Below are 26,720 nucleotides of genomic sequence, written 5' to 3' on the forward strand. Positions count from 1 at the left end.
AAAGCTCATTTTCTCTCGTATTGGGTAGAGGCTACCCCTGCTCACAGTGTCAAATGAACTTGGGAGAACCACAAAAACAAGGTAGAATGGCACTTGCTCATTTCTGCACTGCTCTTGAAGTGAGCATGGATTTGCCTGCCCAGATGCCACATTGTGCTGCCAATTATTATGTTCACGGTGCTATATAAATGCAAGCTGTTGTTATTGTTGGTTTCCTTATCAATATTCAAAGCTGCTCCTTAAGGGCCACAGATATTTAAGAAGAGGGTTGTTTAATAAAGGATTCCAAATAAAACATTCATCTTTTCTTCTCCGCACCTGCTGTGCACCTCCAGCACTTTGCTTATTTTTAGATTTCCAGTGTGTGAGGTTTTTTGGTATCATTAGCAAGCTCGATCAGTCTGACCAGTTGCCTCACTGCAGGCCAGATCTGCATGGATTATATTGGCTGTTTTCCTGCTTCTGAATCATCTTTGTTTTGGTACAGATTCATTCTGCAAAAGGTGTCACTGAATCTCAATGTTTTTACCCACAACCTGACAACCAGTATCTACTGTCTGCTGGCTAGAACCGTGCAAGTCCATGAGGATTAACACTAACAGAGGGGGTATTGATAACAATATATAAACTCCTTATACACAAGCTTCAATGCACAAATTGCTGACATTCACACAATCGGAGTTTTCTATAGGATTCATTGTTCTGAGAGTTTTGCTGGTCTAACGAAATATTGGAATATTCCAGAACCTGTTAAAATAATCTGGCAGTAACCTTTAACTGGGCCTCTGCCCTTCCATCACCCGAAGGACTGGTCAGAATGGCTTTGGTTCAGATTGGCAGTTCCAATCCAAAATGTGAATTGGAGCCCGATTGGTTATAATTTGGCCGCATTGCAGGCATTAATGGGGGTAGGAAAGAGACTGCCCCCAAAATAAGGGCATTAACCGTCTCATCAACACAACACAAGGGCATTCAAAATGGATCCCAAGTGCGGGCTGAGCAGAGCACCGTGCAGTTTGAGAATAACTTCCTCTACAGGCTCCAGTGATGTTAATTCAACATTCCGCTGGCTCCACTGATTGGACATATTGAATGTCGAATCTAATCTACTGGTTATTTCAACACCATTCATGCGATATTTACTTCATTCATCCTTTCCTTCCCTTCCAACGCGCAGTGCTGTACACTTGTGTTAAATTTCAGCGGTTCTGGTTCAGCCAATTTGCATATTCTGTTCAATTCATTGTCTCCTTGCCAAGCTGTCTCTTCCTAATTTAGTGCCAGGGCTGTACAGTCACAGCAATGTGTAACTGATGTACAAATATCAGCAGCCAATCCCTCCCCCAGTCCAGCAATGTAAATTTAGGGAAGGAAATCTGCCGTCCTTACCCGGTCTGGCCTACATGTGACTCCAGAGCCACAGCAATGTGGTTGACTCTCAACTGCCCCTCAGGCAATTAGAGATGAGCAATAAATGTTGGCCCAGCCAGCGTCACCCATGTCCCATGAATGAATTAAAAAAAGTCTGCCAAACATGCAGGAAAGGGAGAAGGACCAAGTATTTATCACTCAAGGGAGAAGACATCAACCATGGTTCAGTGGGTTACACACTCATACCTCTGAGGTTGAAGGTGACAGTTTCAAGTTCCACTTTAGAGACATGAGCCATTATGTGAATGACATTCCCAGGAGAGACTGCACTGTCAGAGGGGCTTTCATTCTTGGTGGAGATGCTTTAACCAAGGTCCAGTCTCTCCCCTATTCAAGGCACTCACTATTTGAAGAAGCAAGAACAGAAAATGCGTCATGGACAAAGGATCATCCAGACTGGAAACGTTGGCTCGATTCTCTCTCCACAGACGCTGTCAGACCTGCTGAGATTTTCCAACCTTTCTGTTTTTGTTTCAGATTCCAGCATCCGCAGTGATTTGCTTTTAATTATTAAGAAGAAGAATAGGTAAGTCTTTCCAGTCCCTGGCCAAGATTTATTCCTCTACCACCACTACTAAATAGAACAGATTATCTGGTCATTATCATGTTAATGTGTGTGGGAGCTTGCTGTGCACAAATTGGTTGCTGCCTGTCTGATATGACAACACTTTAAAAGCACTTTATTGACTGTAAGGTGCTTTCAGATGTTGTGAAAGGGCTATATACAGTGGAGCCCCGATTTTACGCGCCCCAATTTAGTGTGAAATCGGATATTACGCGATCGCGCGATGGACCCTTTTTTAAAACTATTTCCAGTTTAGTGAATTAGCGCGACCCCGATTTAGCGCGACCCCGATAACAATTCACAATCACATTTTATGGACCCCAACCATCGCGTTAATATGGGGCTCCACTGTAATTGCAAGTTTTTTCTTTAAAGCACTGCGTCACATTTCTCAGTTCCATCTCAAAGCCCCTCACATACAGTGAGTGCAGCGATTGTTGGTACATTGGTTTGCATTGATTTACACTTACAATCCAGGGCCAAAAACACAGCTCGGAGAATGCGTCAGGCTTCCTTCAGCCTGTTGTTCAGAAGCAAGGTTTTTTAACAGAAGCCATCTCAAACAAAGTCTTTTTTTCCTCTCAGGACAATAAAGCCTCATCAAAATGACATCTTTCTTGAAACTGCCGACAGCACAGCACCAAAAGGGTTAAAGGCCTCACATGCTGCCAAAGACAAGATTTCGGGGAAAGAATGTGTGTAAATGAACTGCGATTAGCATTTGGCAAATACTGCAGGCGAGCCAGCATTCAGCCTCACACTGTACTCCCTAACCCTGGTTCCTTTGTGAATATTCTCGTGGCCCTCTTTGACCAGCTGTGCTGTCAGCGAGTGACTCAAAAGGACAGTAAACACCTTAACACCCTACTACTCATTTTACAGATTACCTAACGAGCCTGCTCAAGGTACAGCAAGATACTCCCGATAAACTCAGGAGATTAATACCCGCCTGGCTCTGTGTAAATCCATCAGGCAAACCAGCCTCCCATCCATTGACTCTGTCTACACTTCCCGCTGCCTCGGCAAAGCAGCCAGCATAATTAAGGACCCCATGCACCCCAAACATTCTCTCTTCCACCTTCTTCCGTCGGGAAAAAGATACAAAAGTCTGAGGTCGCATACCAACCGACTCAAGAACAGCTTCTCCCCTGCTGCTGTTAGACTTTTGAATGGACCTACCTTGCATTAAGTTGATCTTTCTCTACACCCTAGCTATGACTGTAACACTACATTCTGCACTCTCTCCTTTCGTTCTCTATGAACGGTATGCTTTGTCTGTATAGCGCGCTAGAAACAATACTTTTCACTATATGTTAATACATGTAACAATAATAAATCAAATCAAAATATTGATGGCAAGCTGTAGGTGCTGGAGGCTACTCGTCCATTTGCTAGGGTCCAACTTGGCCTTTCCAACTCCTCCCGGCTCTGGGTTGTTGGGGAGAACAGGATGGGCTGGACTGAGAACAAGGCTCAGTGAGGTTCACAGTGTTGTTGCAGACACCAGGAACACACTGTGCTCTGCACTGTGTTTTTCAACGGGGTCCAAAAATAAACCTTGGAGAATTTTCCCATCCCGCCCACCACGGGAATTGTAGCGGGTGAGGGACAGACTGTGCAAAGGTCTGTTGACCTCGGGCGGGATTTTAGGGTTTAGGGCAAGCACGGTCGGAAATTTCCCACCCCTTGTGTCCAAATTCTCTCCGTAGCCTCGCCCCTCTGTGAACCTCCTGCAGTGTAACAGCTCTCTGAGATCTCGGCGCTCCAATCCTGGTGTCCTGAGCAACCCCAAGTGCTTCACTCACCACTGGCGGCAGTATTGTCAGCTGTCAGGGCTTTAAACACTGGAATCCCCTCCCTAAACTTCACCACTCTCTCTCTCCCCTCCTTTAAGGGGCGGCATGGTGGCACAGTGGTTAGCACTGCTGCCTCACAGCGCCAGGGACCTGGGTTCAATTCCCGGCTTGGGGCACTGTCTGTGCAGAGTTTGCACATTCTCCCCGTGTCTGCATGGGTTTCCTCCGGGTGCTCCGGTTTCCTCCCACAGTCCAAAGAGTTGAGTTGATTGGCCATGCTAAATTCTCCCTCAGTATCAGGGGGACTAGCTAAGGTAAATGCGTGGGGTTATGGGAATAGGGCCTGGGTGGGATTGTGGTCGGTGCAGACTGGGTGGGCTGAATGGCCTCTTCCTGCACTGTAGGATTCTATGAATCTATGAAGATACTCTTAAAACTCTTTGATCAAACTTTTGGTTATCGAAAAAACAGCCGTTTGCAGCAGGCAACACAGAGAGCTGGGAATGCACTTTGACCAACGTAACGTGGCTTCTACTCTGGTACAAACTGGCAGTCGAATGCGGCAACATTCGTAGACGTTATCACCGGCTATCACCACTTAAATAGGAGCAACAAGAAGAACCCCCCCCCTCCATTTAATTTCCCCTCATCACCTCCTCCTCCTCCGACTCCACCCTCACAGGAATTGGTGTCGGCGGGGATTTTTAATTTTCAAACGTCTGTTTGTGAGAGATTTTCTAAATTGCTACATGTCTAAAAAATGTCACTGGGTAACTGAGACATCAGAGGAAGATGTTAAATGTATTGTCACAATAATATGTAGCAGAGGAGAAAAAAACATTTGCCTTTCACACATTTTTAATCTGAACCCCACATATTTATAGACTTTTATTTCCTGTTTTGCTGGAGTGTCCTCTTAGGCCGAGAGGCAAGATCCCACAGCCACTGTTTCAAAGAACAGCAAAGGATTTCTCTCCGAATTTCCAGCCAATATTTATCCCTCAACATCACTAAGAAAAGGCAGATAACCCAACAATTACCAATAGATAAAGCACTAGTTAGACCTCAGCTAGAATATTGTGTACAGTTCCAGCTGCCATGCTATAGGAAGGATATGAACACATTGGTTCAAAGTTTATTTATTAGTCACAAGTAGGCTTGCATTAACACTGCAATGAAGTTAGTGTGAAAATCCCCTAGTCGCCACACTCTGGCACCTGTTCGGGTACACCGAGGGAGAATTTAGCATGGCCAATGCACCTAACCAGCACATCTTTCAGACTGTAGGAGGAAACTGGAGCACCCGGAGGAAACCCAGACAGACACGGGGAGAATGTGCAGACTCCGCAAAGACAGTGACCCAAGCCGGGAATCGAACCCGGGTCCCTGGCGCTGTGAGGCAGCAGTGCTAACCACTGTGTCGCCTTAGTGAAAAGAGGTTTACAGGAATGGTTCCAGGGATGAGAAACGTCAGTTATAAGGATAAATTGGAGAGGTTGAGACTGTTCTCCTTGGCGAGAAGAAAGGTGAGAAGAGATTTGATAGAGATGTTCAAAATCATGAGGGAGCTGGAGAGAGTAGATAGGGAGAAACTGTTCCCCCTCGTGAAAGGATCAAGAATGAGAGGGCACAGATTTAAAGTGATTTACAAAATGTGATTGTGAGAAAAATCTTTTTCACACAGCAAGTGGTTCAGATCTGGAATGTTTTGCCTGGAAGTGTGGGGAAGGCAGATTCAATCAAGGCATCCAAGAGGGCATTAGACGATTATTTGAACAGAAACAAGGTGCAGGGGTACGGGGGGAAAGGCAGGGGAATGGAACAAAGTCATGATGCTCATTTGGAAAGCTGGTGCAAGCACGATGGGTCGAATGGCCTCCTTCAGTGTCACAATAATTGTGTGATTCTGTGATTGCCATCTGTGTGATCTTGCTGTGCATCAAATTCACTGCCCCACTTCTTACACTTCAACAGCGACTACACTGCCGAAATACTCCCATGGCTGTAAAAGGGATGTCCTGAGGGCGTCACAGTGGCTAGCACTGCTGCCTCACAGTGCCATGGACCCGGGTTCAATTCTGGTCTCAGGTCACTGCCTGTGTGGGGTTTGCACATTCTCCCCATGTCTGCGTGGGTTTCCTCCGGGTGCTCCGGTTTCCTCCCACAGCCCAAAGATGTGCAGGCTAGGTGGATCGTTAAATTGACTCTAGCGTCAGGGGGATTAGCAGGATAAATGGGAATCGGGAATAGGGCCTGGGTGGGATTGTGGTCGGTACAGCCTCGATGGGCCGAATGGCTTCCTTCTGTACTGTAGGGATTCTGTGATTCAGAAAAGGTGATAAAAAAAATTTTCACTGAATACCTTGGAATAGGTGAGGGTACTACCTACACGGCCATTAGCTTGTACCAGCTTATTAACACCACATGTTTGGTGACCTACATACTCATCAACAAATCCCAAGATCCAGATGGTCGGAGACAAGGCAGAAACAATAGGAAAGCAAGAGAGACAAACTTATGTTTCATTCTGAACAGCATCCTCCAAGATATGCCCTGAGCTTCTCCTGTAATCTGTTCAATTTCTGTTCAAAATAAAACACTCATTTAAATTCTGGTGACGACTGCAGTAAATAACTGCACCTTTTAGCCACTTCTCAGTTCGATTTCTTTCTTGGAGTTGTGCTATTAAGACAAAGGAAAACTGCAATGTATTGCCTCAGATGGGATTAATGGAATCAGTGATCCTAGTGAAACAGTGACATGGAGAGACAAGCACTTGGGAAAGGCATTACAACGAGGACAATGACTGAGCGAATTCACAAGCTCGGGGGTTGGTGGGGCCGAGAGGAGGGGGTGGATGTGTGGGGGAGGGTGAACGAGAGATTACTCACATGAAAGGTTTTCCAATCCGATGATGCTCCTCGCATCATTATAGATTGACTCAAGGGATTAACACACAAAAGGGTTCAAAATTTGAAATTAAAAAAGGAGCTTTGGGGAATATCCCTGAAAAATCAGAAATGTGATATTTTTACCTCTTTCCTTGAGGGCTGCTTTTGCAGCTTAATTTGGTTATAAAATCGGGGGAAAGTCGGTGCCGGGGGGGGGGGGAGGGGGGGAGGGTGAGGTGGATGGTAGAGTTACAAAAAGTGGGGAGAGTTAATAATGGAGCGAGACTCACGAGTAACCTTGACCTCAAAATGATCTGGGACACGTGGAGGAAACACAGCCTAGATTCCAGGTGGCAGCAGAATTGAACACGGCTTGCAAAAATAAACTCACTCACAGAAAAAAAATCTTCACCAAGGAATCTCTGCATATGACTCAGTGAGCAAACTGGAATTATACAAAGAGGGAACAATCGCGCGCCGGCAGAAATCAGCTGCAACTAAGCGCTAGGCGGAATTCTCCCTTTTTGGGACAAAGTGCGGTGGTGGACATGTCTGGCAGGGACAAAATGTCAGGATCCCACACCAGATTCTGTGCTCGGAACCTCATTAATTATGCACAGGCGAGTTCCCCTGGCAGGCAATTCGTCTGCCCGCAGTCGGGTGCCAGGTTCGAAGGTCACGGTGACATATTTAAACGCCACTTCAGCACACTCCTCTCTCTCTCTCTCTCCAGCCCCCCTGACTACACCTGGCCGTGCAGGGTATCAGCAACCCAGAGGGAAAAGGCTAGCAGCCTCAAGGAGAACTGTCGATTCAACCACCCTCCCCCCCGAGCCATCACCAGCGAGGCACCCATGTCCCATTTGGACCTCTACCCATTGCCTCTGGAGTCTTCATGGTTCCCCTTCCAGGAAACAATGTGGCGTCTCTTTGACCCCTCGTTTGTAAACTCAGCCTTGTTGTGGTCCTGCTTCCCGCCCCTCCACTCGCTCTTTCCTCTACCTTCCATTGTTGCTCTTCTCCATCCACACCCTTGCCCTACTGCCTGCCATTGTTAGTCTTCACCCTTCACCCCCTTCCTTGCACAGCTCTCCTTCCACATTGCCCCCATTGTCTTCACCCCCATCCCCAGCCTCACCTCGCACTCCACCCATGGTTGGACTTCAGATTTTTGTTGCCAAGCTGCGTGACTTCCACAGCACTGCACTTTTGATTTGATTTATTATTGTCACATGTATTGGGATACAGTGAAAAGTATTGTTTCTTGCGTGCTGTACAGACAAAGCATACCGTACATAGAGAAAGAAAGGAGAGAGTGCAGAATGTAGTGTTACAATCATGCTAGGGTGTAGAGAAAGATCAACTTAATGCGAGGTAAGTCCATTCAAAAGTCTGACAGCAGCAGGGAAGAAGCTGTTCTTGAGTCGGTTGGTCCGTGACCTCAGACTTTTGTATCTTTTTCCCCGACGGAAGAGAGAATGTCCAGGGTGCGTGGAGTCCTTAATTATGCTGGCTGCTTTCCCGGGGCAGCAGGAAGTGTAGACAGAGTCAATGGATGGGAGGCTAGTTTGCGTGATGGATTGGGCTACATTTACGACCCTTTGTAGTTCCTTGTCCAGATAGACACGGGTGTTTGGCTCCTGTCCTCTCCAATTCCTGGAGATCCCTGTACTCCCCAAACGCAGGCACTGTACAAACCGAGACAGTGACCGAGGCTTGTCTTTGGGTCCAGCAGCACAGTGCTGTGCATGAAGACCAATTCAGCATGGAGATGGAGGCAGGAAGCAGTCGGCCCTGGCAGAGTGAACAGTGCATCAGCAGCAGCACAGCGCCATGGCAGAAAGTTGCTACACTCACCTTGAAGCCTCTCGCACACTGAGGACCGCATTGCTTTTTCTCTTTATCCTTTCATGGGATGAGAGTGTCACCGGTCAGGCCAGAATTTGTTGCCCATCCCCAGTTGCCCTTTGAACCGAGTAGCTTGCTAGGCCGTTTCAAAGGTTGCGAAGAGTCAACCGCATTACTGTGGGTCTGGAGTCACATGTAGCCAGAAAGGGTAAAGATGGCAGATTTCCTTCCCTAAAAGGACATGTGCTCGCCACTCTTCAACAAATCGGGTTTCAGACTGACGTGATTTCATGTTGGTGTGATGCAGGATTGAAAGGCCTGATGGGATACCAGCAGTTGGCTGTTCTTTAATCAGTCTTCATGAGATGAAAATGAATGCGAATAACGTTCACGCCAAAGTAACGTTTAAAGTTTATTTATTTACATTAACACTGCAATGAAGTTACTGTGAAAATCCCCTAGTCACCACACTCCAGTGCCTGTTGGGGTACACTGAGGGAGAATTTAGCACGGCCAATTCACCTAACCAGCACGTCTTTCAGACTGTGGGAGGAAACCCACGCAGACACGGGGAGAACATGCAGACTCCACACAGACCCAAGCTGGGAATCAAACCCGGGTCCCTGGTGCTGAGAGGCAGCAGTGTGAACCACTGTGCCGCCCAGCCAGCAGAAAGACCAACCTGTAATGTGTTTTGATGCTGGTGGGTTTCTGACTCTTTGGTTCCTGTGGGCGGGAGGCGAGAATTCTGTCCCTAATCAACTGTTTTAACTCTTTAATGCACTCCAGTGTTTCTTTGCTCTGTCCTGGTGATACCGGCTCCCCATGGGCTCTGGTTCCACAGCAGCCAGGACACCATCAATAATTTACCAACACTTTGCCATTTGTTACGCAAATTGAGGCAGTGAACATTGGGCAGGTTATTGAACAACGGAAACCATCACCAAGACCAACCCTATTCTCAATCAATCTCCAAGGGAGGTGATGGTCTAGTTGTATTATCACTAGACTATTTATTCATGTTCTGGGGACCTGGGTTCGAATCCCGCCACAACAGATGGTTGAATTTGAATTCAATAGAAATTATCTGGAATTAAGAATCTACTGATGACCATGAAACCATTGTCGATTGTCGAAAAAACCCATCTGGTTCACTAATATCCTTTAGAGAAGGAAATCTGCCGACTTTACCTGGTCTGGCCTACATGTGACTCCAGAGCCACAACAATGTGTCTCTCAACTGCCCTTGGGCAACTAGGGATGGGCAATAAATGCTGACCAGCCAGTGACACCCAAGTCCCACGAATGAATTAAAAAAGACATGCACACTTTCTAAAGGAGTCTGGAGTCATCCACCAACCACAACAAGCTGCTCCTTAATGTCCTTAATGTTGCAAAAACATCCCAAAGTGCTTCACAGGAGTGTTGCCAAACAAAATAAAACACTGGGCCAGGTAAATCATCACCATTATTGCCTCTACACAGAGGGCAGACTGGTGTTGCAGACGGCCTAATCATTTAAGTCTACAGGCTCTTTATATCCTTCTGTGCAGTGATATGGCATATGTACTACCTTAAAGGAGTGGACTTGTGCTTAGCTTGCGAGGGAAGTTCTGAGTTGCTGTGCACTTGTGCAGCTTGCCGAAACATCTGTCATCGCAAAAGCAGATGATCTGGTCGCTGCTGTTTGTGGGAGCTTGCTGTGCAAAATTAACTGCACTCCTGAAAGACTGTCTTGATTGTAAAACACTTCAGAACATCGTGGAGTTGTGAAACAGTGAGCAACTGAGTCTGATAGAATGGGTGCAGAGTGAGTTCTCCAGAACCCGGGGAATCCACTCCAGTGGTTGAGGGTACAGAATGAGGGACAGAGACATGGGGCGCAAACTTACCGCCCGTTCACGCCATGGTCTCTCTGCAGCCAAGTCGGAGAATTTGGCGCCCAGTCAAATCCCCGTTCACTGCAATAGGATGGGAAAATCCCGTTGCGTGGACGGCCGTAACATTCCGGTCAAAAGATGAAATAAAATTCATTCTAGACAGGCAGCAGAGGAAACACAATCTTACACAGAGTGTTATGAAATTCATAGAATCATAGAATCCCTACAGTGCAGAAGGAGGCCATTCAGCCCATTGAGCCCGCACCGACCACAATCCCAGCCCCATTCCCCGTAACTCCGTGTATTTACACTGCTAATCCCCCTGACACCAAAAGACAATTTAGCATGGCCAATCAAACTGTCTCAGATCGTGTTTTCGGGATCCTTAAGGGGGAGGGGGACCAGCTCCAAGTCGTGGTCCACATAGGCACCCAAGACATAGGTGGGAAAAGGGATGGGGATGTAAGGCAGAAATTCAGGGAGTTAGGGTGGAAGCTTAGAGCTAGAACAAACAGAGTTGTTATCTCTGGTTTGTTACCCGTGCCACGTGCTGGCGAAGAGAGGAATAGGGAGAGAGAGCAGTTGAACACGTGGCTCCAGGGATGGTGCAGGAGGGAGGGATTCAGATACCTGGATAATTGGGGCTCATTCTGGGGTAGGTGGGACCTCTACAAATGGGATGGTCTAATCCTGAACCAGAGGGGTACCAATATCCTGGGGGGGAAATTTGCTAATGCTCTTCGGAGGGTTTAAACTAATTCAGCAGGGGGATGGGAACCTGAATTGTAGCTGCAGTGTACAGGAGGTTGAGAGTAGTGAGGTAATGAATAAGGTTTCAAGGTCGCAGGAGTGTACCGGCAGGCAGGAAGGTGGTTTGAAGTGTGTCTACTTCAACGCCAGGAGCGTCCGGAATAAGGTGGGTGAACTTGCAGCATGGGTTGGTACCTGGGACTTCAATGTTGTGGCCATTTCGGAGACATGGATAGAGCAGGGACAGGAATGGTTGTTGCAGGTTCCGGGGTTCAGTTGTTTCAGTAAGATCAGGGAAAGTGGTAAAAGAGGGGGAGGTGTGGCATTGTTAGTCAAGGACAGTATTACGGTGGCAGAAAGGACGTTTGATGAGGACTCGTCTACTGAGGTAGTTTGGGCTGAGGTTAGAAACAGGAAAGGAGAGGTCACCCTGTTGGGAGTTTTCTATAGGCCTCCGAAAAGTTCCAGAGATGTAGAAGAAAGGATTGCAAAGATGATTCTGGATAGGAGCGAAAGTAACAGGGTAGTTGTTATGGGGGACTTTAACTTTACAAATATTGACTGGAAACGCTATAGTTCGAGTACTTTAGAAGGGTCAGTTTTTGTCCAATGTGTGCAGGAGGGTTTCTTGACACAGTAGATGGGCCAACAAGAGGCGAGGCCACATTGGATTTGGTACTGGGTTATGAACCAGGCCAGGTGTTAGATTTGGAGGTAGGTGAGCACTTTGGTGATAGTGACCACAATTCAGTTACGTTTACTTTAGCGATGGAAAAGGATAGGTATATGCCGCAGGGCAAGAGTTATAGCTGGGGGAAAGGAAATTATGATGCGATTAGGTGAGATTTAGGATGCATAGGATGGGGAAGAAAACTGCAGGGGATGGGCACAATTGAAATGTGGAGCTTGTTCAAGGAACAGCTACTGGGTGTCCTTGATAAGTATGTACCTGACAGGCAGGGAGGAAGTGGTCGAGCGAGGGAACCATGGTTTCCTAAAGAAGTTGAATCTCTTGTGAAGAGGAAGAAGGAGACTTATGTAAAGATGAGACGTGAAGGCTCAGTTAGGGCGCTTGAGAATTACAGGTTAGCCAGGAAGGACCTAAAGAGAGAGCTAAGAAGAGCCAGGAGGGGACATGAGAAGTCTTTGGCAGGTAGGATCAAGGAAAACCCTAAAGCTTTCTATAGGTATGTCAAGAATAAAAGAATGACTAGGGTAAGATTAGGGCCAGTCAAGGACAGTAGTGGGAAGTTGTGCGTGGAGTCCGAAGAGATAGGAGAGGCGCTAAATGAATATTTTCCATCAGTATTCACACAGGAAAAAGACAATGTTGTCGAGGAGAATACTGAGATACAGGCTATTGGACTAGACGGCATTGAAGTTCATAAGGAGGAGGTGTTAGCAATTCTGGAAAGTGTGAAAATAGATATGTCCCCTGGGCCGGATGGGATTTATCCTAGGATTCTCTGGGAGGCTAGGGAGGAGATTGCAGAACCTTTGGCTTTGATCTTTATGTCATCATTGTCTACAGGAATAGTGCCAGAAGACTGGAGGATAGCAAATGTTGTCCCCTTGTTCAAGAAGGGGAGTAGAGACAACCCTGGTAATTATAGAACAGTGAGCTTTACTTCTGTTGTGGGCAAAGTTTTGGAAAGGATTATAAGAGATAGGATTTATAATCATCTAGAAAGGAATAATTTGATTAGGGATAGTCAACACGGTTTTGTGAAGGGTAGGTCGTGCCTCACAAACCTTATTGAGTTCTTTGAGAAGGTGACCAAAGAGGTGGATAAGGGTAAAGCAGTTGATGTGGTGTATATGGATTTCAGTAAAGCATTTGATAAGGTTCCCCACAGTAAGCTATTGCAGAAGATACGGAGGCATGGGATTGAGGGTGATTTAGAGGTTTGGATCAGGAATTGGCTAGCTGTAAGAAGACAGAGGGTGGTGGTTGATGGGAAATGTTCATCCTGGAGTTCAGTTACTAGTGGTGTACCGCAAGGATCTGTTTTGGGGCCACTGCTGTTTGTCATTTTTATAAATGACCTGGATGAGGGCGTAGAAGGATGGGTTAGTAAATTTGCAGATGACACTAAAGTCGGTGGAGTTGTGGACAGTGCAGGAGGATGTTGCAGGTTACAGAGGGACATAGATAAGCTGCAGAGCTGGGCTGAGAGGTGGCAAATGGAGTTTAATGCGGAAAAGTGTGAGGTGATTCACTTTGGAAGGAGTAACAGGATTACAGAGTACTGGGCTAATGTTAAGATACTTGGTAGTGTGGATGAGCAGAGAGATCTCGGTGTCCATGTGCATAGATCCCTGAAAGTTGGCACCCAGGTTGATAGAGTTGTTAAAAAGGCGTACGGAGTGTTAGCTTTTATTGGTAGAGGGATTGAGTTTCGGAACCAGGAGGTCATGTGGCAGCTGTACAAAACTCTGGTGCGGCCGCACTTGGAGTATTGCGTACAGTTCTGGTCGCCGCATTATAGGAAGGATGTGGAAGCATTGGAAAGGGTGCAGAGGAGATTTACCAGGATGTTGCCTGGTATGGTGGGAAGATCTTATGAGGAAAGGCTGAGGGACTTGAGGTTGTTTTCGTTAGAGAAGAAGGTTAAGAGGTGACTTAATAGAGGCTTACAAGATGATCAGAGGATTAGATAGGGTGGATAGTGAGAGCCTTTTTCCTCGGATGGTAGCTAGCACGAGGGGACATAGCTTTAAATTGAGGGGTGATAGATATAGGACAGATGTTAGAGGTAGGTTGTTTACTCAGAGAGTAGTAAGGGCGTGGAATGCCCTGCCTGCAGCAGTAGTGGACTCGCCAACATTAAGGGCATTTAAATGGTCACTGGATAAACATATGGATGATATTGGGAGTGTAGGTTAGATGGGCTTGAGATTGGTTTCACAGGTCGGCGCAACATCGAGGGCCGAAGGATCTGTACTGCGCTGTAATGTTCTATCCCACACATCTTTGGAGTGTGGGAGGAAACCCACGCAGACACGGGGAGAATGTGCAGACTCCACACAGACAGACACCGGAGGCTGGAATTAAACCCGGGTCCCTGCCGCTGTGAGGCAGCCGAGCTAACCACTGTGCCACCCAACTGGAATCAATATTTACAACTAAGTTAAAGTGGGTAGTCGAAGTAACCTGGGAAAATGGAAGTTTGAAACAGGGCAAGAACACAGGTTAGAATGCTGTTCAGGGGGAGGAGAAACATCAGCCTGGACCCAGTTGAGCCAAACAGCGTCTGTGAAAGTTGTCATATTGATGCCACTTCCAGCTACTGCTACATCCAGGATTCCTGTCACAGAATCAATAAATTCATCTATCACTATGGTAGAACACGCAAAGCAAGAACTAACTTTACCCCGAGTTACCTCAAGGGATATCATCCAGCAAACCATTCCTCTAAAACTATTAAACAGATTTATTCAACACATCCATTACTAACAATTATTCTTCTGTTGGATCACAATGAGGGCTAAATCTGAAGGGCTAATGTGCAGTGAGATGTAAAGTAACAGCACGTGAGGGATGAGTAAGCCAGGAACTGGATGTGGAAAAAATATAACTCTTACATAAAACGTGTCCTAGCAAGTGACAGAAGAATCCAAATTAATAGGATAAATTGGGGTGGAAACTGGGAGCAGGGAATGGCCTTTCCCAGCATTGGAACATCAGGACAGGCAGGGGTCATTTAGCCCTGAAGCCCATTCTGCTATTCAATGACATTCCGGCTGATCTACAACCTACCTTCATATACCCATCATTTTGCCCCCACATTGCTTAATATCTTTGGTTAACTAAAACCTATCAATCTCAGTGTTAAATTTAACAATTGATTTCACATCAATTGTTATTTGCAGAAGTGAGTTTCAAGCTTTTACCCCCATTCTGTGTACAAGTGTTTCCGAATCTCATTCGTGAAAAGTCTGGCTCTAATCTTTAGGCTACGTCTGCTATTCCCAGACTCCTCGACTGCAGAAATAGTTTCTCTCCATCTACCCGACCAGTTTCCCTTAACATCAAGAGAATTCTGATGAAATCATTCCTTGACCTTCTAAGTTCCAAAGAATAATGTTCCCTCTAAGCTGCACGGGTGCGCAGTTGGTCCAACCTACTGTGGAGGACAACAAATTGGCCATATACACCAATGGTCCCTTTAAGATGTGCGCTTGCACAGTCACACAGCAATCTTAAAGGGACCGTGCAATGCAACAAACAGGCTACGCACAAATAAAAATGGGAGAGAAGATTGAATGCAACCGGAGCTTGTGTCAATCACTTCTGGTCATTTAATCTTTGGAATCCAGAGGCGGAATTTTCCCGTCTCACCCGCCACAGGAATCGGAGCATGTGGGACACGGACCATGCACAGGCCCTTGACCTCGGGCGGGACTTTCCAGTCTTGGAGCAAGCGCAGCCGAGAAATCCTGCCCTAGGTTCCATTCTGGTCAATCTACGCTGCACTCCTTCCAAGAACAACATATCCTTTCTAATGTGTGGTGCTCAAACTGGGCACAGGTGTGGTCCCATCAGGACTTTAGCATCCACCTTTACAGAATGGCCTTTACAATGACTAATTGTCCTCGGTGTCTTTATCAGAGTAAAAACAACCCCCAGGTGGCATCACAGGAAAGTTAACAGACAAAAATTGACACCAGGCCGCATAAAGAGTTACTGGGACAAGTGAACAGAACTAAAGTCAAAGAGAAATGGAGCATCTTAAAGGAGGAGAGGTAGGCAGAGGAAATGTATTCTGAGCTGTGCTGGCACAAAATCAAAGAATAGTACCCAGCTGTAAATTTTTCTTAAAGTCTGTTGGCATCAATGATTTAGTGAGCCCGGTGACAAGTTAGGAAATATCTCTGACTTGTGCACCTGCCATTGCAATCCTTTGCTATAGGCAACGTAGCAATAACCTTGAGAGATATTCCCAAGAATAAAAGAAATCCATAATAATGGTCCTCACCGATTTGTCTAAATCCCAAAAATATAACAATCATGATAGAAAACTGAAGATGAAGAAAGCTCCTAAGATGAGGGCTGGAATCTACAATAAATTTCTACAATTATTTGAATATTGCTTTTAGAAAACCGATATGGTTAGGGTTTTAATTATGTAGTTGCTATTTCAGCCTCTGCCAACCTCCCACAAGGATACTTGCAATTAATTAGAACCTGTTCATCAAATATCTCAATGCACCCATCAGCTCCTTAACATGGAGGAAATAAAGTGCTGAATGTGGCAGATGGCAGACCTTTGATAAGGGATTGGACGACTTCCTGAAGGAGGAGGAACGTGAGTGCGTATTGGGGATGAGAAATGTTAGTTAAAGTCCCTGAGAGAAGGTTCAGGGTAGTCTCGTGGAAGGTCATTGGTTGCCTAATGGCGTTCGGAAGGAATTTCCCAGTTGTACCTGATATTGATCAGAGGTCATTTTCCACTTACTGCAGCTCCTACAATGATTAACATCACCAGTGGTTGAACATACAAAATAGGAACAGGAGTAGGCCATTTGGCCCTTGAGCCTGCTCCAATATTCAATAAGATCACGGCTGTTCTGTTTCTGATGAGTTCCACATTCCCCATCTACTCCCTATCGGTTCCCCTACCCAACAAAGAATCTATTTACCTCTACCTTAAAAATATTCCATGACCCTGCTTCCACAGCTTTCTGAGGCAGAGGGTTCCAAAGTCACACAATCCCTCCACCCCCCAGAAGAAAATATTTCTCCTCATCTATGTCCTATAAGGGTAATCCCTCATTTTAAAACAGTGCCTGCCTAACCCACCCACCCCGCCCAACTCATCCAGAAGAGGAAACATCCTTTCCACATCCACCTTGTCAAGGCCATTCAGAATCTTATAGACTTCATTCAAGTCGCCCCTCACTCTTCTAAACTCTGGTGGAAACCCAGCCTTTCCAAAATCCCCTCATAAGGCAACCCATTCAATCCCAGTATCAATCATGCTGCACCTACATTCTAACTTTTTGTAACTCAATCCCCTCAATTAACACCTCAATCCCTCCCCGCACCCTCGACATTCTGCAGCCATTCACCATTTCACTAATACTCTGCTCCTGCCAAAGTGAACCATTTCACATCCCGCCAATCATGCTCTCTGTTTTCTGCCAGCCAGCCAATCTTCAATCCAAGCCAATATGTTTACCCCTCCCCCTGACACCATAAACCTTTAATTTTTGCAATAACCTTTGATGTGGCACCTTAGCAAATGCTTTCTGGAATCCAAGTACAGTACGTCGACAGACTTCCCCCTACTCACAGAACATGTTAGCTGAAGATGCCAGTCAGTATGTGAGTTACACTTTGCCAACGGACAAACTGGGCATCACTGTGATCAATATTTTTTTCTCAAATGTGTTTTGTTGTCTGTAACAACAACAACCTGCATTAATCTAACACCTTCGACATAGCAAAACGTCTAAGGGGATTTCACAGAATGTTATCTGACAAAATTTGACACCAAACCACAAAAGGAAATATAAAATAAAAAATAAAAAATGAGGCAGCACAGTGGTTAGCACTGCTGCCTCACAGCGCCAGGGACCTGGGTTCAATTCCCAGCTTGGGTCACTGTCTGTGTGGAGTTTGCACATTCTCCCCATGTCTGTGAGGTTTTCCTCCAGATGCTCCGGTTTCCTCCCACGGTCTGAAAGACGTGCTGGTTAGGGTGCATTGACCCGAACAGGCGCAGGAATGTGGCGACTAGGGGAATTTCACAGTAACTTCATTCCAGTTTTAATGTAAGCCTTACTTGTGACTAATAAATAAACTTTAAAACTTTAGGACAGGTGGCCAAAAGCTTGGTCAAAAGATACGTTTTTAGGAGCACCTTAAGGAAGAGAGAGAAATAGGAGAGAAGGAGAGAGGCAGAGAGGTAGGTATGGGAATTCAAGGGGCACGGTCACCAATGGTCGAGCAATTAAAATTGGGAATGCTCAAGAGGCCAGAATTGAAGCAGAGCAGAAATATTGGTGGGTTGTGGAGAGATGAGAGAGATCGGGAGGAGTGAGGCCACGCAGAGATTCGAAAACAAGGGTGAGAATTTTAAATCAAGATTCTCCTTGACCATGAGTCAAAGTCAGCCAGTGAGCACATGGGTAATCGATGATGTGCACTTGGCGTGGGTTAGTGACAGGAACAAAAGCCTCGTCTTTGTGACTTCAACATCTTTGAAGGTTTAAGTTTGATGATGAAGGTTCAAGTTTGGGCGGCACGGTGGCACAGTGGTTAGCATCGTTGCCTAACAGTGCCAGGGACCCGGGTTCAATTCCCAACTTGGGTCGCTGTCTGTGTGGAGTGCACATTCTCCCTGTGTCTGCGTGGGTTTCCTCTGGGAGCTTTGGTTTCCTCCCACAGTCCAAAGATGCGCCGGCTAGGTGGATTAGCCATACTAAATTTTCCCTGGGTGTCAGGGGAAACAGTAGGATAAATATGTGGGGTTAAGGGATTAGGGTCTGGGTAGGATTGTTGTCAGAGCATGCTCGATGGGCCGAATGGCCTCCTTCAGCACTGTAGGGATTCTATGATGATCTGTGATCATGGTTCAATGTCAACAAGACTTCCCCCAAACACTGATTTTTCTCCAGGGAGAAAATGCACTCTTGTATCTCGTGCTAGTGTTCAGCTTCACTGAGTTGTTAATTATATATTAATTGTGTTCAACTGTACACAGATGGTGGGCATTAATTAATCTAACGAGGACCATGAAACCATTGTCGATTGTCAGAAAAACCCATCTGGTTCACTAATGTCCTTTAGGGAAGGAAATCACCATCCTTACCTGGTCTGACTCCAGACCCACACCTTAAATGCCCTCTGAAATGCTTAGCAAACCATTCAGTTCAAGGGTAATTAAAGATGGGCAACAAATGTTGGCTCAGTCAACCACACCCACATCCCCTGAACAAATACAAAATAAATTAGGGATTTTTCCCCCTATAACTAGGCACAGACTGAAATTATGGTTGTTTAGTCAGGAGATAGAATCATAGAATCAGTGCAGAAGGAGGCCATTTGGCCCATCGAGCTTGCACCAACAACAATCCCACCCAGGCTCTATCCCTGTAACCCTACCTTTTTTACTCCGCTAATCCCCTGACACTAAGAGGCAATTTAGCACGGCCAATCCACCTAACCAGCACGTCTTTCGGACTGTGGGAGGAAACCAGAGCACCCGGAGGAAACCCACGCAGACACAGGGAGGACGTTCAAACTTCCGAGGCTGGAATTGAACTTGGGTCCCTGGTGCTGTGAGGCAGCAGTGCTAACCACTGTGCCACCCAGAAGATACATGCTTGTAATATGCAACTCCACAAATAAATATTGAAGTGTATAACGATTGGCTCTATCTTTCACCAACTGGCTTTATGGGCTACAACAGGTGTGAGCCTGGATATTAAGCATTGGGAGAATTTCAATTGTGAGCAACTATTGTGATTTAGCTGGTTAATTCCTCACAGGGCCCGGCTAAATGAACAAATTTCAGTAGGTTGGTCAAAATAGGCGGGCTACTAAACAGAAAGCAGATGACAATTCTCATTACTGTGCCTCTGTGGTCAGAAATATAAACTGAAAATTTGAGCTAAACCATTCAGAGGTGACGTAACAAAGCACTTCTTTACACAACAGCTGGTAAAAATCTGGAAATCTCTCTCCAAATATCCACCGACACAAGGAGTCAATTGGAAATTTCAAAACTGAAATTGGTAATATTCTTGTTGGTACAGAGGGTTACAGAACCAAAGTGAGTAATCGTGTGGCTAAGATACAGATCAGCCTTGTTCTAACTAACCGGGCTGAATGGTACCTTGCTGTTTCTATCTTCCTGGCTCTGAGCAAATATCAGAGGCACCCCAGGTCCAAATATAGGCTCAGTTCCAATCTTGGCAGAGGCTTTACTGAGTGAGCCACCAGGGACAGCGCCGTTATGTCAGAGTGTCAGAGGTTCAAGCACTGACTAATAACGCACAACACTCAGCTACATTACACAGATGTACAGCAACATGACAGCAGCAAAAGATGACATTCTACTGGGTTGCTCTCAAGTGTCCTTTTCTGTCTTCTTTCTCCACATTACATTTTACCAGCGTTCTTTGAAATAGCCTGTTGTCATTGCAACGGAGAGTTTTGAGCAGGCTGATATTCTTACGGTTGTCTCATGGATAACACAATAAAAAGCTGTATATCCAAGTTTGCTGATGACAAAAAGATTGGTCGTATATTAATGAAGGTAGACCGGAGAAAAGAATTACCATGCAACACAGATAGATTGAGTGAATGGGCAAAGCTATGGCAGATTGATTTCAATACAGCCAAGCGTGAGGTCTTCCATTTTTAATGAATAAAAAAAAATGAATGAGTATTAGTTAAATAGTGAAAATCAGAGATTGTGGAGATCTGAAAAGATTGAGGTGTGCAGTCGGGTACAAAAAAAGTCTACAAGGATAATCACAGTAAGAAGTCTCACACACCAGGTTAAAGTCCAACAGGTTTGTTTGGTCGCAGGAGCTTTCGGAGCGCTGCCCCTTCATCAGGTGAGTCAATAGAAACATTTTCTATTGGTGAAATGAATCGTCAACAACGAGACTCAGGAGAGAAGTTAGGAAACATCTTCACGCAAAGCCGTGCAGAAGTATAATGCTCTCTTCAGCAAAAATAGTAAATGCTTGCTCAATTAATAGTTTTAAATCTGAGATCAATAGGTTTTTACTAGCCAAGGGTATAAGAGGATATGAAGCCAAGGCAGTTGCAGAGATAAGATACAGACCAGTCATGATATGATCGAACGTTGGAACCAGGTTCCAGGGGCTGAATAGCTTACTCCTACTCCTGTCTTCTCACAGGAGATGTTGCATTGCCTGCTGGGCTGCACCCATCTTTCCAACCCCTTCTCCAGCCCAACAACCCTCAGATCTCTACAATCTCCTCAAGCACTAACCCTGTGCAATCTCGTCAAGCACAAACCCTCCTTATCTCTGTAACCTCCTCCAACTGTACAACTCTCCCTATCTCTGTAATCTCCTCCAGCCCTACAACCCTCCCCATCTCTGCAATCTCTTCTAGCCCTACAACCCTTTTTAGCTCTGTGACCTCCTCCAACCCTACAACACTACCTATCTCTCTAACCTCCTCATACCCCTACAACCCTCCCCATCTCTACAATCTCCTCTAGCCCGACAACACTCCCCATCTCTGTAACCTCCTCCAGCCCTACAACCCTCCCCATCTCTGGAACCTCCTCCAGCCCTACAACCCTCCCCATCTCTGTAACCTCCTCCAGCCCTACAACCCTCCCCATCTCTGTAACCTCCTCCAGCCCTACAACCCTCCCCATCTCTGTAACCTCCTCCAGCCCTACAATCCTTCAGGATCTCAGTACTCCTCTGCGCCCCAGATTTTAACCATTCCCACCGATGGCTGCTATGCTTTCAGCTGTTTAGCCCCAAAGCTCTTGACTTCTCTCCCTAAACCTCTCTGTCCTCCCCCCTCCTTTAAGATGTTCCTTAAAACCTACCTCTTTAACTAAGCTTTTGTTCCCCTATCCTCATATTGTGTTCAGTGTCAAATTTTGTTTGATAATCCTCCTGTGAAGCATTTTGGGATGTTTTACGATGTTAAAGCTACTGTGTAAAGGGCACTGAAACACCAGCCCTCCAACCACACACCTTCCTGACTTGTAACTGTATTGCTGTTCCTCACTCTCGCTGGGACTAAATACTGGAACACCCTCCCTAACAGCACGGTGGGTGTACCTACACATGGACTGCAGAAATTCAGGAAGGTGGCTCACCATCATCTTCTGAAGGGCAATTAGGGATGGGTAATAAAATGCTGATCTTGCCAGTGACACCCACATCCCATGAATGATAAAAAGTGTTTGTTGTTCTTGAAGGACAGAATACCACAATCTGATTTGCTGCAGTGCTGACTTTTACAGCAAAACCTTCCACCTAATTTTTATTCAAGACTTTAATCGTTTACAGCTGCAGTTTTGACCAGTGACAGTTACAAACATACGAGTTCCAAAAAGGCATTCAGTACTCCAGTGGGTTAATCTGCACCACCTGGTGTCCCCACCACTCTACTACCCCTGGTTATGCAAAATGCTTCAGCCAACAAGAATGCTTGTTTAATGCAGAAAGATACGGATCCTTTCTCCATCAGTGGGTACACGTGTAGGGACCCATTACTCTGAGGAAAAGTTTCCTTCACCAAAATAATTTGGGTAAAGTCATGTTCATTCATGAGTCTGCCAGCCTCCAGATGCTTTTTGGGGAGGGTTAAGAGAAGGAAAAAAAGAGTTGCTGATGGACACTCATCATACAGACACACAGACTGCATTTTACCAGGGTTAGTTCTGGGTGTCCCCGTGTTAATGTTGATGCAAGTAGTTGTCTTAAATCAGCATGTAAGAGGAGACAGTCATTCAGCAAGAAATGCATCCTTTTTGTGTCAGTTAATAGGATTAGAATCGCCACACTTGGAAAACCAAGACATCCTACTCACCCTGGCTGGGATTTGCTGTGAGTTACCAGTTAACATGCCAGAGATTAACACTGTCCCAGCCCACCTTACCATTCCCTGGCACTGTGATAACAGCTTCCTAATTCTCATCATTATCTTCAGCCAGACAAGGAAGAGAGGGGGGTACTGACTGATCATTGCTACAGGAGATGCATTTTTACACAGATGACAATTGATACAAGTGGGTTTCTTCTCCCACAGCGTGGGTTCTGTGCTCGAACCCAAGAAGTATGCCCACTTCAGTCAAAATTCATTAAAACAACAAATTGGAGGATGGTGTGGAGAGCAACATTCTAACAGAAAAGTTAAGGATATTTCTGCTAAATGTCATCAGACTTTGAGATGACCATCATTTCATTCAGTTAATGAGGGTTAGTCCCTTTGGCAGTGCAGCAGTGGTGTACACACAATAACTAATATACATTCCAAATACACACACAGCAGCAGAGCAGGCAGTTAGCAAAGGTGCAAAGTGTTTCACACGTACAGGCGCTTGCAGAATGAGAAGCGAATGTCCTTGTCCCGGCTCCCACTAACCTGAATGGTGCAGGAATACTCGGAATCGTCCAGCAGTCTGACAGTGCAGTCGAACTCCCGATCCAGGTTCCTGATGCTGCCGCTCCTTAACCTGCTCAGCATCTTTCCCCGGGTTTATGGAACAGAACAAAAGGGAGCTGGTTTTTACAGGGGGGGTTTATTGTATATCTATATTTTTTTTTGGGGGGGGGGTGTTTTTATTCAGTCAGTGGGTTGAGTTCTCCTCCTCCCGGGCTGGGCTGGCTGCTGTGGGGTACAGCTGGACTGCTTCCTCATTGCCCCCTGTCTCCAGCTCCAGCTGAGGCTCTCGCATCGCAGCGAGTGGCCGGGGCCAAGTATCCAGGCAGCGGGGAGGGGGCGGGACATCACCCGGCCTGACTGACAGCCCCGGCTCCGCCAATCATCACCGGGCCCACTCTGATTGGCATGGGACCTGACCAATGGGGGGTATGGTGGGCGTGTTCTAGGCTGGCCAATAGGCGGTGAGAGGGGGCGGGCACTGGGTGGCATCCCCGCGGAAGGTTGGCCAAGGAGGGGGGAACCTGGGGAGGTGGAGTGGCGGCTCAATGATGGAGACAAACTTGTGCAATGGGGTGCAGGAAATCTTCCAATGCAATGCATCAAATTGCTTACCCCGCTTTCTCAGTGCGCAGCCCCGGATTTTTTATTACCTACAAATTGCATTTTTCTCCGCTTTTTGTGTTTCCTATTGTGCCTGCTGCTTTGTAAGTGCTGCATAATGAGAGTACGGACAAGACTGCCTTGAATTTGTTCCCTGGCTCTGTGTCTCTGCAGCGCCTCTGCACAGCTCTGTGACTGCTCTGCATAAATCTCCCTTTATTAGCACGCAGCCCAGGCGCAAGAGAGAGAAGGGGGGTTTGGCCACTAACACTGGAATTAGCTCCACAAGGGTCTTACTGAGAGGAGGGAGGAGGGAACAGCAAATAGGGGAGCCCCCACCCCCCAAAAAATACCCACCCCCTCCCCCAAAAAAAGAGAAACATATCATCAAAGTAGCTGGGCTGCATCCAGATCCAGCACACTGAACAGATGCTTTGTATGAGTTATTGTTGCGTTTGGTAATTACGAGCCAAAGGCAGATCAATTTACATATATAAATATATTACTCGGATCTGAGTGAGCAAAACGAAATGCCCCAAAATCACTTCTGTGAGGTGGCACGGAGAACTCGGCAGGAAAGTCAAACTGCTTTTAAACCTCAAGCCCAAACTCAGAACCGCCAGGATTATTAATAACAAGAAATTTCTGGCTTGGAGGAAAAGTCAGATTCCCTGCAGCACATCAAAGTGAACAAGGCAATGACACAAAGAATACTGTTCCCAGTGAGGTGCCAACGTGGGCTGTAGAGCCTGCCAAAAAATATATATAATTTATTCCCCAATCTTAATAAAAAACATAAATAAGAGAATTTAAATGTAACAAATTCCCTTTAATGCAATTTGTAAAAAAAATTCCCAACCTAATCTGCCCAGCAATCCTGGGACAGAACACCCTCCGTATGCAAAACTGCCAACAATCTGTCTTTGGACTGGATAACGGTTTTCCACATCAGAACGGTTTTCATCCAGCACAGGAGGAGGTTGTTTGAGCCGTGCTGCATGTTCTGGCTCTGTGGAAGAACTGTCCAATTAGACCCACTCCCCCCTGGTCTTTCCCCATAGTCCCTCATTTATTTTCTTTCCAAATATCCAATTTGTCCAATTCCCTCTGGAAAGTTATTATTGAATTTGCTTTTCAGCCAGCTTATTTCATAGAATCCCTACAGTGCAGAAGGAGGCCATTTGGCCCATCGAGTCTACACCGACCACAATCCCACCCAGGCTCTAACCCCATAACCCCATGCATTTACCCTAACTAGTCCCCCTGACACTAAGGGGCAATTTAGCATAGCCAATCAACCTGACCCGCACATCTTTGGGCTGTGGGAGGAAACCGGAGCACCTGGAGGAAACCCACGCAGACACGGGGAGAACGTGCAAACTCCACACAGGCAGTGACCTGAGGCCAGAATTGAACCCTGGTCCCTGGCGCTGTGAGGCAGCAGTGCTAACCACTGCGCCACCGTGCTGCACAAACGTTGATGTTCAGTTGATTTGGGTATCAAGGCCCTTTCAAAATGTGGCAGATAATTTACTCAATTAACTTTGAAATTGCTGATTGCATTGTCATTTTGAATCTGACACAAGAAGTGATATGGCATTGGAGGTATCATCGTGTCTTATCAGCTAAATCTCAACTTTGATCCACCCCCCCATTTGCGCCGACAATCTATAGACATTAGCTACATCACTGGCTACCCCTATATGGATATTTTGATTTGATTTGATTTATTCTTGTCACATGTATTAGTATACAGTGAAAAGTATGGTTTCTTGCACGCTATACAGACAAAGCATACCGTTCATAGAGAAGGAAAGGAGAGAGTGCAGAATGTAGTGTCACAGTCATAGCTAGGGTGTAGAGAAAAATCTACTTAATATATGAGCTGATCTCCCATGGCACTGTGCATTGCAAACTCACATTTTACAATTCACAGGAATGTTATATAATATAATTCACAATGTATTATTCTGCTGTCGGGTAGAGCTGTCTTTAAGATAATCTTTCATCTTCAGGCCAAAATCGACCAATTGCTATATGTAAATGAAGCCTGAAGTCATTTAGAATGTAATCGTTTGTGAATTTTCAGTTCCAAGTAAAACAAAAACCTTTTGTGAGGATCCTTCTTTCTTTGTTAATGTTTTTTGATTCTGTATTTTAACGACCGGATTGGATTTTAGGTGCAACATTTCAATGCAGAGCAAATGAACTGATTTGGTGAGTAATGGGTAAGGTTGAGTAATTGCTATAAGATTACAGCACATACCTTCCCACGATGGTCGTACGGGGACAGACTGCGGTGTTCCGAAGTGACATCACAGTTTAGAATGTGACGTGGGACCAATGGGAGCAGCTGATTGGCGAGTAAGTCTTGGTGGGTATTTTCAAACTGTAAATTGTAAGTCATTGTTTAAGCAATGATAAGGACATATTTTATTTATTTTATTTTAAAAACAAAGTCTTCTAAAGTTTTAAGTGTAAAGGGTTTAGTCATGGCAGGAGAGCTCAAAGCCATGGTTTGCTGCTCCTGCTCTATGTGGGAAACTGGGCACATATCCAGTGCCTGGCTCCAGCATGTGCGCAGAAAGTGTGTCCAGCTGCAGCTCCTGGAAGCTCGGGTTTCAGAGCTGGAGTGGTGACTGGGGACACTGTGGAGCATCCGTGAGTCTGAGAGCATCATGGATAGCATGGTTAGACTGTTAGCCAAATAGGAACACAGCATAATACAGTAAAACAATCAAGTCAGTGGGAATACAGCTGTACTATGTTTCAAGGGACTAAAGCAAGGCTGGATGAGCTCGATTTTAATGCTGGGATGATTACAGGTAAAACAGATGAGTT

General features: G+C 45.9%; 1 protein-coding gene across 1 annotated transcript in view; it reads right to left on the reverse strand.

The window, feature by feature from the left end:
- The window catches only part of frmd5a (FERM domain containing 5a), a 258,483-nt gene extending 235,123 nt beyond the window's left edge, over positions 1-23,360 (reverse strand). Inside the window, exon 1 of the mRNA XM_078241189.1 lies at positions 23,259-23,360. Within this exon, the coding sequence (XP_078097315.1) occupies positions 23,259-23,360 (102 nt within the window). The remainder of the gene's footprint in view (positions 1-23,258) is intronic.
- Positions 23,361-26,720: the final 3,360 nt, after the last annotated feature.

Source organism: Mustelus asterias, chromosome 24 (genome assembly GCF_964213995.1).
Source record: "Mustelus asterias chromosome 24, sMusAst1.hap1.1, whole genome shotgun sequence".
Lineage (NCBI taxonomy): Eukaryota > Metazoa > Chordata > Chondrichthyes > Carcharhiniformes > Triakidae > Mustelus > Mustelus asterias.